The 17,895-nt window shown below is 41.1% G+C and overlaps 2 protein-coding genes across 3 annotated transcripts in view; one reads left to right on the top strand and one right to left on the bottom strand.

The window, feature by feature from the left end:
* Positions 1-8,540: 8,540 nt before the first annotated feature.
* LOC115838551 (translation initiation factor IF-2-like) lies at positions 8,541-11,133 on the bottom strand. The gene is made up of 4 exons (XM_030828703.1): positions 11,091-11,133; positions 10,471-10,800; positions 9,603-10,190; positions 8,541-8,581 (listed from the first exon to the last, which is right to left on the bottom strand). Exons 1-3 carry the CDS (start codon positions 11,131-11,133, stop codon positions 9,649-9,651), a joined length of 915 nt encoding a protein of 304 aa, XP_030684563.1. The 3' UTR covers positions 8,541-8,581; positions 9,603-9,648.
* The window catches only part of ELMOD1 (ELMO domain containing 1), a 76,543-nt gene continuing 68,407 nt past the window's right edge, over positions 9,760-17,895 (top strand). For both annotated transcript variants that reach the window (XM_003253085.3, XM_012495882.2), the window contains exon 1: positions 9,760-10,160. The gene's annotated coding sequence lies outside the window, so the exon portion shown is untranslated. The remainder of the gene's footprint in view (positions 10,161-17,895) is intronic.

Genomic DNA, 17,895 nt, shown 5'->3' with positions numbered 1-17,895 from the left:
TCACACGAAGTTTAAGTGTGGGCTCTCGGTTAGATTGCCTGGAATCTTGCAGCCACTGTCATTGCTAGCTTTGTGACCTTGACCTTGTTATGCCTCAGGTTCTTCATCTGTAGGAAAAGCGGGGGGTAATAATATTTTAAGGTCATTATGAGGATGAAATTACATAATATGGGTACAGTGTTCTGAGTAAGACCTGGCACAAAGTAAGGCACTATACATGGTGGCTGCTATTCTACAAAAAAAAAAAAAAAAAAAAAAAAAAAAAAAAAAAAAAAAAAAGGTTTAAGTCTCTTCCTCCATCCTTGAGCACAACATCATGTTCCCTTGCAAATGAACTGACCCAGTCCCGTTTGGCCTTACCATGCCTGTCACAGCCTAATAAATATTGATGGTAAAGGATGGCAAGCTTTGGGGCGCTCGGTGCTCTTGCTTCTCTCTGTGGAGAGCCTATTAAATGCTCTGACTATTGTGCTAGTAATACACTAATTTCAGTTAGTCAAAGAAAGGAACTAACTACATTGTAGTCTATTCACAACAGGCCTGTTTAGAAGATTCAGCCTGGGGCAACATATATGTTTTATTATTTTATTGCAAGAATATAATAAAATAGGAAACAAATGAACTTCAATTGCTGCTTTTACTTGGCTCGTCCGCTAAGTGTGTGGTTCTTAATCAACTATGTGCATTAGAATCACCTGGGGAAGTTTTCAAAAACCATACAGGTATGGTCCCCATTCCCCAAGGATTCTGATTCACAAGGCCTAGGTGATGTTCTGGCATGTTTATTTGGAAAACATTTACCCAAGGGATTCTGAGACAGAACTCCTGTTCCAAGTATTTCTGGCCCCTTTCTTCCCATTCAGCAAAAACCAGCTTCAACTAGAATGTAAAGACCATCTACAGGTTTGACAGCATCCACATAACGAGGTGTGCTAGAAATCTTCTACCAAATTCTCCACTCACAGAAGAAAATATCTTTAGTTCATGTTGCTAATATTCCATGGAATTACGAATTATGTTTCATTAAGATTGAGCTACTAGCTGCTCTCCAGTGAGTTTTTCTGCCATTTTTATGAGAACAACAACAATAACAAAAGCCTTTGCGGGTAATTTTGCAACTTCTCTCACTTGAAGCTGACTCTGCACAGGGATGTTGAGAGTGTGATGGCATTGCTGTTGCAATTTCTATTTTTCTCTTGGGTGTTTGTCCTCCTACTTTCTTATTTTAGGATACCTGTCTACTTTCACATATGAGAGACTCGAGTAACTCAGAACTTTGATCTAGAGATAAGAGCGAAATAGAGAACAGGAAAAATATAATTGAATTCTATTTAACTAAAGCACAATTCTTATTTTCATAAAAGGATAGACATTATAAGAAAAAAAGGCAAATTTGTTCACCTACTGGTGCCTCTTGAGCCTCCAAATTTCTCCCTATTATCACTGGCTGCTTCTCTGCCTTTAAAAATTATTGATAATTCTACTATCTACAGTAGTCCCCTTCTATACTGGCACTAAAGAAATACCAGGTAAAGTGATCTGCCAAGTAAAAAAGGGACTTTAAAAGGGGACTTTATTTCTCTGTACATTCAACACAATCTCTCATCTCCTTTATTCCCAAGACCATAGAAAACAATAAAGTCAGAGGCTTGTGGGGGCCCCCTATGTCATTTTCATTGAGTTAATATGTATAGTGCTTAGGATAGTGCCTGGTACATAGAGCATGTATGTTAGTTATTTTTATCCCTTTTTATTACCTTCAGTTAATTTTATTATTATATTTGGGCTACAACCAATTTTTAGGACCAAAACATGTGGATTCTCTCTAGATATGTGTCTTTTTTTTTTTTTTTTTTGAGTCGGAGTCTGGCTCTGTCGCCCAGGCTGGAGTGCAGTGGCGCGATCTCGGCTCACTGCAAGCTCCGCCTCCCGGGTTCACTCCATTCTCCTGCCTCAGCCTCTCCGAGTAGCTGGGACTACAGGCACCCGCCACCACGCCCAGCTAATTTTTTTGTATTTTTAGTAGAGACAGGGTTTCACAGTGGTCTCGATCTCCTGACCTCGTGATCCACCCGCCTCAGCCTCCCAAAGTGCTGGGATTACAAGCATGAGCCACCGCACCCTGCCTGATATGTGTCTTATTTATAGTAGGCACTCAAGAAATCTTATTGAATTGAAGTAAAGGAAGTTAATCCTGGTGAATTCTGGCCGGCCACACTGGCTCACGCCTGTAATCCCAGCACTTTGGGAGGCCGAGGCGGGAGGATCATGAGGTCAGGAGATCGAGATCATCCTGGCTGACATAGTGAAACCCCGTCTCTACTAAAAATACAAAAAATTAGCTGGGTGTGGTGGTGGGTGCCTGTAGTCCCAGCTACTTGGGAGGCTGAGGCAGGAGTATGGCGTGAACCCTGGGGGCGGAGCTTGCAGTGAGCCGTGAGCCAAGATCGCGCCACTGCACTCCAGCCTGGGTGACAGAGCGAGACTCCATCTCAAAAAAAAAAAAAAAAATCCTGGTGAATTCATAAATAACATTTTCGAGTTTCAGAGATGCTCCATAGAAGAAACGCCCTTTCGAGAGTAACAAAGGAAAGAACAGGTGCTCTAAGCACAGCTGTTATGTGGAATTTCAAGAGCTGAAAAGTCAAAACTTTCATGGGCACATCGCTCCAGGCTGCTCTATATTGTGACTGGTACACTTCAATACATGATGCCATGAAATGTAAAGCCACAGACTTTTATGTGACCTACATACCTGTACTGCGTGAGTAACAGGGCACTGTCATGATGTGTCACTGAGCTAAGAGTAGGCATACTCCTTGGTGGAATATTTTTATTGTGTGTAGGAAATTCTGGGACATACTAAAGAAAAATGGATCATAAACACTCCTTCCAATGGGCTCCCGTCAGAAAGCTGTTCATATCTCTAGTCCACCATGTACTCCTTTGCATTGTTTATCTGCTTCCATCACTTTCTTCTACTACCAAGCTGTGAGCTTCTTGAAGGCAGTCTCCACATTATTTATCTTCGTATCTCCAGTGCTCACCAGAACCTAGCACACAGCACTCAACAAGTGCTAAATGAAGACAGGATGTCACAGTAATCTTCATCTTTTTCAGTTTCCATAGTAAATAAGCATGAGAAATGTCTCCATGTATATTTTGTATATTTTACAAACCAAAAATTGAGATCTGTCATCTGAAACACAATCTGACAATGAGAGAAAATATTTGAAATCTAGATGATCTCAGAAAATTCTGAACAGATGAATGCCCTATCCATGTGTGAGTTACATTATTCATTTATTCTTCCCTTTCTCTCTCCATCTATCCAGCCATTCGCTCACCTATCTGTACCTCATCATCCATCCATTCATCCATGACTTTATTAAAGGACACCACCAACTCACATTTTCAAAAATATGAAGGAAATTTGTTGCTTTAGACTTATGAAAATAACTGCAAAGTGGCAAGATTACCTTTCTTTGCTTTAGTACAGAATTTGTTGCTAACAGCTCATATAATACAGGATTTTATTCAAATTTGTAAAAATATTTTGAAATTTTTTTCAAAATGTAAACAAAAGGAAATTAACACATTTTATTACTTTTTAAAATCTTTCTCCCACAAGCTAGCAGATTCTAGAAAAAGAGGGCTGGCCACAGTGGCTCAGGCCTGTAATCCCAGCACTTTGGGAGGGCAAGGTGGGTGGATCATTTGAGGTCAGGAGTTCAAGACCAGCTTGGACAACATGGCAAAACCCCATCTCTACTAAAAAATACAAAAATTAGCTGGGCGTGGTGGTGCATGCCTGTAATCCCAGCTACTTGGGAGGCTGAAGCACAAGAATCGCTTGAACCCAGGAGGCAGAAGTTTCAGTGAGCCGAGATCGTACCATTGCACTCCAGCCTGGGTGACAAAGTGACAGAATTCTTCAGTTTTGAAATAAAAATAAACTTCTGTTCCATAGGCACAAATAAGCCTTAGCGTTTATGTTTATTGTGAGATAAATAGTAGAAAGATTAAGTCAAATTGTACAATACTCATGTGAGGTGTAAATGTGGATTTTTTTCATTAGAAAATATTTTGGAACAAAACAACCTCACAAATTTGCCATACATACCAGAATAAGAAACTTGTTAAAATGTTGTAATGCCTAATAACTATTGTTAGAATGTATTAGTTGTGTCCTTTCAATAGTTTAATGTGACCAAGCCATCTGTTTGAAATGTAATTTTGCCTGAGATTTTGTCTCTAGTTTTTTAATTCTTCTAAACTAAATGTCCAGCAGAATTCTCTTAAATAACTAGGGCCTGATTCAAAGTTTTCACTACATCCACATTGTTTGCCAAGTACTTACTGTCTATGGACAGGTTTACCATGATAAAGAACATAACATGCAAAAACAGACCATTATTTTAGTGAAGATTGTATGTGAAATCAGAATTATTTAGGCTATCTGGATATCTATTCATGAAAATAAAGAACAGCTTTAAGATTTTTTGTTACTGATTACTGACCCTCTTCTACACCCTCCCCTTTTTCCCCCAAGTGGATAGATATTTTTTTCTCAGTGATGATATTCACTCCTTTTTTTAGGGTGGAGATTTCTCCCCCCAGTGGTTTAGAAAGAAGAAGCATGGCTATTTCTTTGCCATGCTGGCCACAGCCTTCTTAGCTGTATCCTCCAAGTCAATGCCATAAGTAATGCGGAGTTAGTTAGATGCTATTGAGCATATTTTAAGGCTCTGGACATTGAATCCTTCAAACTTGACCACCAGAGGGGCCATGAGTTCTAGTTCTCCGAAGTGTTTGATGATGCCATTGGCAATGATAGCAGAATTCACTGTCACACCTAAAACAATGTTGAGGGTGATTTCAAACTTAGGATCAGCAATGAGCAATTTAAATGTTGAGTACACCTGAGCTTCCTCTACGCTACTGCCGTTATCTAAGAAGTTGGCTAGGCTTTGATCATTAAGGGTAATAATGTCTCAGAGAGCCATGTATAGCCCAGCATCACTTAGTAAGGATTCCCATCTAGTTTTAATTTTAGGTCATATCTGGTTACTTCATTTTCGATAGACACATTTTTAATTTGTTGGTCATGCCAAATACGTTTTTTGTGGACATTCTGCATTGTCCTCAAGGTTTATCATGACATCAAAATAGACAACCTATCATTCCAGAGTTTCACCAAAGGGTTTCACTTCAAGCTAAGTAGCATATTTTTCAGGAAGCAGTAAAACCTGATTTTACTGCTGGTTAAGCCTGATTTTTGTAGACCTGTAGAAGCCTAAATTTTTTCCCATTTACTAAACTTGACTGTTCTCTATGCCCTCAAAATGTAAATTTCCTCCTTAAAAATAAATTCTGGTAAGAAGCTGCCACCTATGACTGTTAACGCCCCTCCTGGAGGTTGCCATCAGTAAAGGCCATTGCAGGATTAGCCCATTAAAACTTCCAAGTGGGAACATCACACCCAGTGCCAGTTACAAAATATTCTAACTTTTACCCTGTTTTGTGACATCAGTTTCTTGCTCCTAGGTACCTGCAGGATCAGCCATCTTTTAGATATTAATTCAACTCCCCTGGATTTCTCTGAAAGGAGTGGGGCCTCAGCACCAGCATTCACAAAAGTTTTTGACCTGCATTGTCATAGGAGAATGACACTTTTTAAACAAAAACCAGGCACAGAGGAGTCTGACTAGGTAACTGAGATGAGAGAAGAAGGGATCTTTTTTCTTCATTTTATTGAGATAGGTCTCACTATGTTGCCCAAGCTGGTCTCAAATTCCTGGGCTTAAATGATCTCCCCACCTCAGCCTTCCAAGTAACTGGGACTATAGGAACCAGCCACAATGCCCAGTGAGAAAGGGACTTCATACAGATTTAATTCTATATTGGAAACCAACCTTGAGAAAAAGCCCACATTTTGTGGTGGGGGGGTGGGGGGGGCAGGGGGGTGTATGCTTGTGTTCAGATCTGAGTTCCTGAAAATCATAGTGTCTTATCCAGCTTTGTATCCCCAGTATCTAGTATAGTGCCTTATACATATAAGTGCTTAATAAATGGTTATTACATGAATTACAGTTTGGATGAGTCCTTGTGCCACCAGAAACCCTCTCGAGATCACATTTAGAGGACTGCCACAGCAGCATGTCTGAGAGTCTTAGTTTGTTTAGTTTAAAGCATTCTCTAACATGAGGATTAACCCTCATGTAATCTCAGTCACAATTTTATCACTATAGATATTAATGAACATGTTGAGTCCAGCTGCTGCTTTGGTTTTAAGTCCAGAATACCATAAGCCTATAAAATCCATTCCATTGGAAAGCAGAGTGGCCTTACATTAATTTCTAAACTTTACATAACAATTAGGCAAAATTAGACAAGACTTCATGCATTTTAAGTCCAGAGATTTCCTTTCTAGTTCTATTATGAAGCCAATACATCGAAGAATACTTTCCTCCCACAGTGCTTAAGACAAGTGCTAGATTACAAATAAATAATATTTGGGCCATTACAAATAAATAAATAAATGGGCCATGACTTCCACCCCACCCACAAAATGATCCAGGCAGGATATTCCTACGTGCTTGTCCATTGCTCAATCTACCCTTTGCTAAAGGAAGACATTTCTAGGTGAGGACATTTACAGTCAAATAAATGCCAAATGATAATGTTCAGTAAGAGATCTTCTGAGCAAGGAAGTATATCCACCTGTCTGGAAAAGACTCAAATTCTGTGTCACTTGTAATGGCCCAGTGTGGAGTCTAAGCCAATGATAAAGCATCTCCTAGCTTTTCCCCTTCCTCTTCAGCTCTCCGGCTGTAACTCTGGGGAGGCTGTAGAGTCACAACATTCTCCTCTCTGGATTCTTCACTCGTTACCTGTAAATGCTACATCACATGATCTCAGTTTCTTCAAATATCCTCTTTGTTGACTGCATGTTGATCTGCTCAATAGGTATTTTTATCCCAAAATAATGCAGGACCCAGAAGTGGAGAAATCTGTGGATTTGTGGTGGAAGAGAAATTATAAAAAGAAAAACTGAGCCAAATCCTGGTGAAGCAATTCTAGATTTAGCAGGAAAACCAATTAGAAAAGAACTATAGTCTAAGGAGGCACATCGAGTTAAGAACCTGCTTACATTCATTCATTCCTTTCACACTTTTCCTTGAGGATCTATTACATATTGGTCATCTGCTAAGTTCTGTAACACAAAGATGAATGAGACCCTCCACTTGAATTGCTCACATTAAACAGTGGCAAGATTGTCTCTAATTGCTATGGAATACATGTGTACAAATATGCTTTGATGAAGTCAGTTCTAAGTGATACCAAGGCTGCCTCACACTTAGACAATAAGAGAATCAGAGAGAAAAGCTTGTCATTCAGACAGTAGGTAGATTCAAACAGAAGATGTATGACAGAGAATAACTATTGACATAAATAGAGGCCAAAGATGGTGAAAAGGTGAGAGGTTGGGAGTGGTGTGCAAGATCCTGGAAGAGACTTTTGGGATGCAGGAGACCTGGGGGATCCAGGTCGATTCTGGACATTTTAGAAATGCCATTCCTAAAGGTTAAAGGATATAATTTGTTGTGGAGATTAAACTCTCTGGCCCTCCCCCACCATTTTCCATTCATCACATGGGATTGCAGCTACCTACCTTGAGTGGTTTGAGTTTAGGAAAGTTTTAGCTGAGGGAATCAACTGAAAGGAGTAAAAGTCACTGGTTCAGCAACAAACTGGCAGAGATCCATGTCCATGTCATTTGTTTGGCCTAGAGCCAATATTAATATTTTTATTGATGTTTTTTGGAAGGATGAGTCAAGACTCTATTGCGTAATTTGATGGATAACACAAAGACAAAAATTAACAGAATTACTAGACTTCTGTCCTTAGTGATTATTTACAGTTTAGGTGTTTATATTCTGTCTTTTTCAACTAGACTGTAAGTTCCATGAGGGCAGGAACCTTGTCTTGTTTGTTCTTATTTTCCTAACATGTAGAATGGTGCCTGCACATAACAGTTGCTCAGTAAATAGTTTTACATTGCTTGAACCACAGTGATAGGCTGTGATGAGTGCTGGGATAGCAGTACGCACTGGTGCTATGAGAGCACAGCTTTCACTCTGCCTTGAGGTTCAGGGTAGGCTTCAGAGAGAAGGTGACATTTGAGCTTGAAGAATGAGTAGCACTTCATGAAATAGAATGAGAGAGAATGGTATTTCAGAAAGCGTGGAACACCATGAATAAAGCAATGTGTTATGAAAAAAATAGTATGTTTGGGGGATAATAAAAAGTTTATCTTTTGAACGCTGATACTTAAATAGTCAACAGTATGCGTGGGAAGTAAATTTCCTTCCATACAAGCATACATTACTTCATGCAATAGTTGTGAAACAAGGACCACAGAGACATGCAAGTAAATTACTTTTAAAAGACTATGGAGTGAAATTCTTTTGTCAGGTGGATTAATCTATCCCTAATGAATCTCTCCCGAGAAGCTTTTCCCTCCAAAGGTCTATCTTTTTCCAAGACGTTTATTCAGGGAGGTATCCTTCATATCTCCCTGAAAAGAAAGAAAAGTAAATAGTGGCTAATGCTTTTAACAATGATAAAAAAAAAAAAATCAGACAGGTCAAGGCTTTAAGGTCATTTAATGTGAAGAGGAAATAAGATAAATGTTCAGCATTTAAGGATTATCACTAACCCAACTTTTTTATAAAGACGGAATAGTGGGGACGGAACCTTCAGAGACTTTTATTCAGGGAACATCCACTGCGGGGACAGGCAGATGCTTTGGTATCCGGGCTGCTGTGCGCCGCCAGCTGCCCAAGTAATCCTCACAACAGCCCACAGAGGTAGGCATTACCACCCTTTGTTTTACAGGTGAGGAAACAGAGGCGCAGGACGGCCAGGTAACCGGCTTGGAGTGATGAATGAAACTAAAATAAGCGCCGACCTCTAAGCTCATTTGGTCTTTCCCCAACCCCATGCGGCCTCATTAAAGAGACTTTTTGGATTAGCTATGGAGAAAACGTTCTTCATCAAACATGAAATGCAATCCTGAAGGCACAGGTCTCTCTCTCTCTCTCTCTCTCTCTCTCTCTCTTTCTCTCTCTCTCTCTCTTTCTCTCTCTCTCTGTGTGTGTGTGTGTGTGTGTGTGTGTGTGTGTGTATGTGTGTGTGTGTGTGTGAAGTGGCTTCTGGGGCCCCAGGAAGCAATGTTCCCCCAAACAGCCCCAGACCAGGGTGTCTATAATTCATTCTGTTATAATTAACCCCGGGGTTACGGTATTGTTTCTAAAGCCCTTGTTGAAATGCAGATACGGACCTGGCAGGATTGACACGATCTCTCAATTACACCTAATTAAAGAGCTGGCTCTTTGAGAATCTGACCCGACTGGGCTAGGAGTGGGAAAGGCGGGGGCTGCCGGTGGGGGTGAGGGGTAGGGTTCTGCAGGCCCGGGAAGGCAGGTGAGGGGTGGGGATCAGGATTGGGAGAGTCACTGGGTGCACGGTGAGATGGGGGAGGTTGGAGCTGAACTAAAACAAAGTTTGACTTCTGGACAATTATCCGGGGAACACACCTTGCCCGGGACTGTCTGGGAATCCCATTGACAGGTCATCTCAGGTTCACCATCTTCCTGTCGTGGGATCCTCCAGCGAGTCCACCCGGGAGCAATTAAACTGGGCCACACCAGCCACCTCCCACAGCAGCGGGGTCCGCAGATTTAACCCTTTCCCCCCAGACTCCGGCACTGGGGGCCGCGCTCCCTCCCCCAGCACCGCGCCCGCGCCCCCGGCTCCCGGACTGGGCATGCTCAGTAGCCGCCCGCTTCGTGCTCCCAGGGAAGCCTCTGCACGCCCTCCCCCGCTGCTCTCGGTCGCCTCTCCGCCGCCAGCCGCCCCGGGTGCATCCCGGCTTGCTCCGCTCCACGCGACCCAGATTCCTGCCCCGCCCCCGCCCCTTCCGCGCCCGCAGCCAGTGCGGCAGCCGCTGCCGCCCCTGTCCAGCTTCGGCGCCCGGGACCGAGCGCGTCGATCGCCGCCGCGGAGAGCGTAGCCGGAGCGCCTGGGGAAGGCAGAGATGAAGACCACGCCGCCGCGCGCCGGGAGCTGCTGAGCCTGCCGCCGCCAGAGTCCAGGTGATTGGCGACCCCAGAGGAGCCTAGGGACTAGGGGCGAATGCACTTGGGGAGGAGAGAGGTGCGACGAGGACGCGAGACATCACGCGAGCTGCGCTGTGCCTGGGAGGCAGCAGAAATGCTAAGCATCGGGGGCAGAGAGGGAACGTGAATGAAAATGCACTCTACCTCGGTGCAGGGGCTCCAGGGTCACCCAGGACTGTGATTTCCCTTTCTATTCTGTCCTCCCAATTAACACCCGAGAGGCTGCAGGTCGGCGCGAGAGGCTGTTTGCATCTCCGCCCGGGCGTAGGTCGCCTAGCGACCTAACGCCGAGGGCTCGGGGAAGGGATCCCAGGCAAAGCCAAAATGGAAGGCGGGACAAGGGCGGCCTGGCTGGGGCGAGGGGCTGGTCTGGGTCCCTGGGAACCCCTTGCCTTGTGGGCTTCGGTCTCCAGGGAGGAGCAAGGCAGCCGGGCTGCGGGGCCGCCGGACTGTGGGGTCCTCCGCGCAGCGAGCTGGGAGGAGCGGTCGGCTGGGTTGTTGCGCTGCGCCTCCTCCAACTGCTGGGCAACTCCGCACTTCAATATTAGAGCATCTCTTTCCTGGGCAGGTAGAATTGGACAGCCGAGTGGGGAGTGACAGCTGACAGCTGACGGGGCTGTTAAAAGCAGAGCAGTGGAGTGTGGTGGTGGGGTGAGCTGTTGTGGGTGCTTTTTTTTTTTTTCCAAGTGTGGGTGCGGGCTGTTCTGACTCAGTGTTTCTGCTCAACCTCTAAGCGGCGAGTCCGGTAACACAGCTTATGAATATTTCAGGAACGACCTCACGGGCTCACTTGCTTCAGATCAAGTTTAATGAATATGTTTGTCAGCCTTTCTGCTCTGCACAGTGCCCTGAGCTTTCCACATTTCATCCCTTTCCCCCACCAACTAGGAAAAAGACGCTGCTAACCGCCAGTGGGCCGTAGATTTGTACTATCAATTGAGTCTGTCATTTGGAGAGATCAATTTTGGGCAGGCATCCAGGCATTGTTCTGCATCTCTGCAATGTATACGTGTTGTGCCCGTAGCTTGACAACCGTCCTTAACTGGTGCTGCCAATATGGTGGAAAGCAGGTAGTATGCTTGTATTGGGATAAATGTCTTAATTCATTAACCTATTATGACAACACGTAGTTACACCAGACTTAGTCATTCCCTCCCCCAAAAGTTTTCTCTGAGGTCAGTTTAGTTGGTATTTTGCCAAAGGCACACTCTTGTATCTACATTGGGAGGTATTTCTCTCATCTTAATCTTTTTCATAGGAAGAAGAAATAAATGTCTTCTCTGTAAGACATCACTGTCAAGAACACTGAAAGAAGAACCCATTAACGTAGGGAACGTTGAGGACTGGAACAGGCTGTAGGGCAGTTTTCCTATACTTTGGGTTATAACTTCCATTGCATCACCACCATTTACCAGTAAACCAGCACACACAGCAATCAGTACTCGAAATGGTCCTCTTTTGCAGAAAAAGCCTGCTTTTCTCCCAGCTTTGGTGAGATAGATACGTAATCTTCATAAGGACCTATAAGGAATTCCTCTGTGGAACAAAATTTTAAGCCTCCAGTACAAGATGCTGAAAGAAGCAACTCTTTAATCTTGCCAGGCCATACACAGTGAAGCTGAAGTGCTTCAATTTACAGATGTTTTAGATTTAGGGAAGGCTTTTCCAACAAAGACCTACTGCAGTTACATCACAGACTCCACCTCCGCCTGCCAGGCTGCTTCTGCAAGCCTGTTAGTGAGGATACTATGTATTGCTGTGCTTGATTAATGAAGAAAATAAATCTCCAAATCAAAGATTTATTTATTTCTCTTTTTGCATTCTGCTGATTTAATTGAAAATATGAAAATTTCAAAAATTAATACTTGCAGCCAGGACTTAACTGAGGCTCTATAACTCTATAAATGTTAGCTTTCCAAGAGATCATAAGCAAAATTACAGCATTCTTTGTAAAATCTTTGATAAACTGTATTATAAGAAAAATTCTATGAAACTGACAAAATAAGTGAAAATGTCATATAATAAATTAAGCAGCATTTCTTAGAGCATGTTACTGAGATGTTCAGAAAGAAACCCAGTTGCATTAACAGACATGAAATCTGGATGATTGAGAAGTTTGCGGAGCTTGCATACAAATCCCCAGGTGCCTTAAAGGAAGTGTTCTCCGAGTCCTCTGAGAATTTTTAACAAAGTACTGTTAGGGTTTCCAGATTTAGCAAATAAAAATGTGGGCTGCCCAGTTAAATTTGAATTTCAGATAAACAGTGAATTATTGTTTTTACCTATGTCCCATGTAATATTTGGTACGAACTTATACTACAAAATATTATTAGTTGTTTATCCTAAATTCAGTTTTAACTGGGCAGCCTGTATTTTTCTGGCAACCCTAGTTACTGGAAATGTTTCATTCCTCCTTTTTGGGTCATTTATGGGTTGAAAAAATAAAGTGGAGCAGAAGTCATATGCTGTTCTGCGGACAATCTGGGACAAGCTCAGTTCTGGTTCAAGCTTTTGAAAATAACTCATGCTTAGAAGTGAACAGTTTCACTTCAACACATATTGGTTGGGTATCTCTGCTTGCTAGGCTTAGTGGAAGGTGCCAAGGATGCAAAGATGACGAGGGGAAATGGGGCAGGGGGAGGGATCTGCATCATAAGTTCTGGGACTTGCTGTGCCAGTAGTGTGTGTTTATGGTGGTGGTGGAGGGGCGTGTCTACTGTAGGAGCCTAGGAGAGGCACTGAATTATGCTGGGCAGCTGTAGTCAGGGAGTGAGATGCCTAGCAGTTTTGACAGGGCTGGCCTTGAATAAGAGAGCGAGATCTTATCCTGGGCGAAAATTAGAAAAAAAAAAAATCTCTGTGTTAATAGATAGTAGAGTGGTGCTGGAAGTTGAAGGATTTGATCTGATAGCCTCAGTGAGAGGACAGAGTGGCCTGCTGAGAATGAGGGAAGAGAGGGGGATTCTGAAAGAAAGATTTTAAATAGTTGCCAATGGGAATGGAAGAGAGAGCTGAAAAGGGACAAGTGCAGGAATTGGCAAATGGTACTTCGGTGAATGGACCTCAGTGCATTTAAAATAGCAATTGATCTGCTCTTGACTCATACCCTAAGTGCTAGTTTACTATTCTGTTACCATCCTGGTCTCCTCAGGTAAAAAGTTGTCATCACACAATACTGGAATATATCATTTAAATGTTTTACTACATTTATATAAAAGTAGATAATTAAATATAATATTTGAGATGCCGATCAATAGTCAGTTGCTTCTTGGCACAAATGTCTGAAATAAGATAAGCAGATGTCTTGGTTTTAGCAAATCTGTTGCTTCAAGTAGGAAAAGAAATTAAATTGAGATCATTTCTGATTTGATCCAGCTATCTTTAAAAAACTAGATTCTGATGATGGAAAGAGTGTACATTTTACAGATATAGCACTACGTGAAAATGGCTATATGCTTGTAGTACCGCAGAGGGCCTAGTCGGAATGTTCCAAATGCAGTTAATTCCAAAAAACTAGCACACCACATACATGTGTGTCTTTGGAGACCCAGAAGCTACTTTCATTATTGAATAACATGGTAAATTTCCAGGGAAGTTGATGATCAAACCACTGCAGTCCATGTAGAGAACAGTTCCTCATTTCTTGAAGATTCCAATTTGCAAACTCCAGCAACTGATAGTAGAATGTCGTTCTAGATTGCCCTTCTGTCAACAAATCTGTTTTTTTTTTTTTTTTTTTTTGGAACCATCCTTCAGAAGAGCCTCATGCGTTTGAGTGTCCATATGTGTGGTTAAATTTCCACTTCAAATTTTATAATAAGGTCTTAAAATTATAAAAATTACCCTATACTAAAACTTAGAACTAAGTAGCTCATTAGGGTGTTTCTTCTCAAATGATTATCCTTTCAACAGAGCAGAAAACAGTTCTACTTCAGGTTTTTCTACTGTTCCTCTTTGCAATGTTTGCCAAACACATTCTGCCTTGTAATTCTGATAGTATATGAGAAAAAAAATATGATCAAGAATGTACTGATGTTGCTAAAATTTCAAGGCAATTAGACCATAGGTTTTGTTTTCAGCAAGGGTTCACATGAACATGGCTTATTAAAGAAAGGCTTACTGCAGTAATCCTCAATGACAGTTTATGTGGAATATCACCCAGAGAGAACCTTAACTGAAATTGTGTGCCCAATTTACATTTTATATTCTAAGTCCTCAGTGGATACTCTGAATTTAAAGATTCTGAAGACAGTATGTTCTTTCATCCTGGGAGCTTTTAACCTTCCAACTCACTTATGCTGACCATAAGCAAGTCATGTTTCATATCAGTTTCTATGCTGTAAAATGGAAGATATGCACATTAAAAAAAATATTGTGCCAACCCTAATCTCAGTATCTATAAAATAAACTCTAAGTGTTGCTGTGGTTCCAAGGGATGAGTAACTTTATTCTCAATGAAAGTAGATGATTTGTACAATGTCTGGGTACTCTATATGATATTTAAGATGCCATCAAAATAATTCACAATTTGATTTTTTTGCTTTTTTGGTGTGAAGCAAAATAATTGTGGCAAATGCCTAAGGAGAGCTCATTAAGCCTCTTTAAAAAATCAGTCTCATGCAAGCCAATAACTGCAGATTCAAAAGTCTTTACATAACTTTTAAATGTTTCCATTTTAATTATTGGGATTAGGACTTGGGTAATTAGAATGCTGGTTATAAGAGCTCATTTCAGCTGTTATAACTCTCCTTTCTATTTTTTTTTTTTTTTGTGTGTGTGTGTACAGGTAGTTGGTGAAAGGCTACCATACGTTTTGAAGTTTTCATTCATAATGAAACTAACTATTTATCTCAGCTGTTTTTTGGCTTAACAGATATCATCAGTGACATCAGAAACTCTGCTCCCTAGATCTTTTTTACTTTACTAGTTGGCATTATAAATATTTAAAATGTGAATCAATCTTTGGAATGAATTTACTGTACATTTCTTAGTTTTTCCTTTAAAAGAATAGGAATATTCCGCTCTTCAGAATTTGGAAGCCAGATTTTCTGAAGATTCCATATTCCATAAACACTGACATGTTAATTTCAGATTTCCTTTGCTTTGTAATCCACTTAAATGAGCAAAAACTTAAATAATTGCTTTTAGTTGAGAAATTCAATTGTACATTCTCTTAAAATGGTAAACATTTATCAAAGCTATTTAAATTAAAATGCCTATTATGTACATCATTAGTCATAATTTTAAAAAGCCTTTATTAAAATACTTTACATAGAATTTTGACTTTCATATTCTGTCTCATGGATAATGTATATGTGGCCCAATATGTGAATCCAATATATTAAAATCAAGGCTTATGAAACAGATGGGTTGAGTTATAGTTTTTGCTTCACTAGAGAGTTTTATGCTGTACCAAAAATTTCCTCTACTATTCCTTTAAACTGTAGATAACCTGGAGTATTTAAAATAGAGGCAGAATTATCAAATTTTTATATATACACAATCCCTCTAGCACACATTTATCAACTAGAATATTGAGTAATCTTTATGGGCGAGAGGCAGAAATGAGGTCTGGAATGTAATGTTGTAGCTGGGTTGATCAGCTACATCCAAAGAATGTTCATAGGTATGGAAGCCAACATAGAAGCTGGTTTCTCTTGGTCTACCTTATAGCTCTTTATTTGACCATGACATTTCTACAATTTTATCAAGGACTCAGATGTACATAGATCATAATGCAAAGCTCAAAGCAATAGAGAATTTGGATGACAATCTAGATTAAATTTGAAATCTCTTAGCCCAGAGCAAGCACTGGAACTAAGATTATATTTTAAAAGGATGGATGTGAAGTTCATTTAGGTTCTAAAATCACTTGCTAAGGACATAGTGTAGAAGTCCTAGTTTACCAACGGTTTGGTTTTCAAAAAATAGTTTTAGTTCACTTGAGCATTAGCAAACAGTACAGAAGAAATTAATGCTATACTTTGGTTGGATTCACAGATAAATAGAGCCCAGATCTAAGAAGGTCAGAAACAAAAAATATAACATACTGTACTGAAAGTGATGCATTTTGGGCCACCTATCAGAGAGAGAGAATGCTTTTATTGGGTAGGACATTGATTCTGATGACCTTAAAAACATCTCCTAAATCTTATCCTGCAGTTTAAATTGAGCTCCCAGGCACTTATCCACGAATCTGCCAATGTCTAATTCAGCTTAGTAGCATGTATGTGATAGATAACTATTGTACATCATTTCTTTGACTTATAATGAATGTATGATCTTATTCTTTTCCATGTGTTAGTTATTCCCTAGGTAATTAATCAGTCTAACTAAAAATAGGTGCATCTGCTCTGTAACTAGCACCAGGTTAAATTAAACAGCCTGTATCCAGGTATTCTTTAATTATCTAAGATCGTACTTGAAATTCTAGTTCAAAATGATGATATGTATTTTGAGTAGCCATAAAATAGGCTTGTGTCCAAGTCCTAAAAATAAAATTGCACAGCACACCTAATCAAATTAGACAACGATGGAAGATGAACATGTGTTTGTTCTGAGTGTACTCTACGTGTACTCTGTCATTACTCTGCACTGTGTTTTGACTTTTCAAAGTATTTGTTTATAGCATACAGTAGACAACTATCATTCTTTTTCAACAATGCCATCTGAATCTCTTTTCCATGTTGAGGGTTGTATTAGTGAAGGTTCTCCAGAAAAAAGGAGATATATTTATATTAAGAGACTTATTATGAGGAATTGACTTACTTGACTATGGAGGCTGAGAAGTCCTACAATCTGCTGTCTGCAAATTAGAGACCCAGGAAAGCTGGTGGTGTAATTCCAGTCCAAGGGCAAGAAAAGACTAATGCCCCAGCTTAGCAAGCAAGCAGGAGGCAAAAGCAGGTGAATTCTTCTTTCTTCTGCCTTTTTGTTCTATTCAGGCCCTCAATGGATTGACAATGCCCACCCACACTGGGAAGGGGAAATGACTTACTGAGGACACCAATTCAAATGCTTATCTCATTCAGAAACACCCTCATAGGTGCACCCAGAAATAATGTTTAATCTGGGCACTCTTTGACCAGTCAAGTAGACACAGAGAATTCACCATCACAGAGCCCACTCCCCACTCTAGGAGCTGAAAATGCCAGATGCTTCCTTTCCCCAAACCTCCTTGCACCTGGGCCTGCGCCCATGATCCAAACTCTGCCCCAGTGGCAGATTTTCCAGTCGGCAGTGCCCCTTGACCAGTGCTGGATCGTCAGTGGGGCCACTCCAGTCTGTGCCTGGTGGTGGCAGTAGAGGTGTCTTTACTGGGCCAGTTCTGGGTCAGCATTTCAAGTGTTATTTTTGGCTACATAGCCTCCATACTCAGTTCTCTAGCCCACCTGGAGATGTTGTGTGTTGCCTTCAGAACAAATTCCATTTCTGCTTAAGTTGGCAGAGCTAGATTGTGTTTCTTGCAGTGATAAACAGGGTGCGAGTCCATTTTTACGTGGGACCTATTGAGCACACAGCACTGAGAAAGGCACAAAAGGAAATGCTTTTTCATTCTCTGAGTATTTATGGAATAAGGCATCTTGCTTGGCATTGGCCAGAAGGAAAGACATACAAAACTGGTATTTTCGAACTAGTGCTATGAGGACAAGTAGGAGGAGGTGGGGATACTACTGGCAAACTTAAAGGGAGGGTAGATGTAATTCCATGG

The sequence above is a fragment of the Nomascus leucogenys genome, chromosome 15, assembly GCF_006542625.1.
Source record: "Nomascus leucogenys isolate Asia chromosome 15, Asia_NLE_v1, whole genome shotgun sequence".
NCBI classification, from domain to species: domain Eukaryota; kingdom Metazoa; phylum Chordata; class Mammalia; order Primates; family Hylobatidae; genus Nomascus; species Nomascus leucogenys.
This window is presented reverse-complemented; position numbering and strand designations above follow the sequence as displayed.

Excerpts from the sequence above, each read along its gene's own strand:
- LOC115838551 (XM_030828703.1), bottom strand. The coding sequence starts at position 11,133 with ATGACAGACTCAATTGATAGTACAAATCTACGGCCCACTGGCG. Across the intron at positions 10,801-11,090 it reads AAATCTACGGCCCACTGGCG|CCCCGTCAGCTGTCAGCTGT; the intron begins GTTAGCAGCGTC and ends TGCTTTTAACAG. Across the intron at positions 10,191-10,470 it reads CCCTTCCCCGAGCCCTCGGC|TCCCTAGGCTCCTCTGGGGT; the intron begins GTTAGGTCGCTA and ends ATTCGCCCCTAG.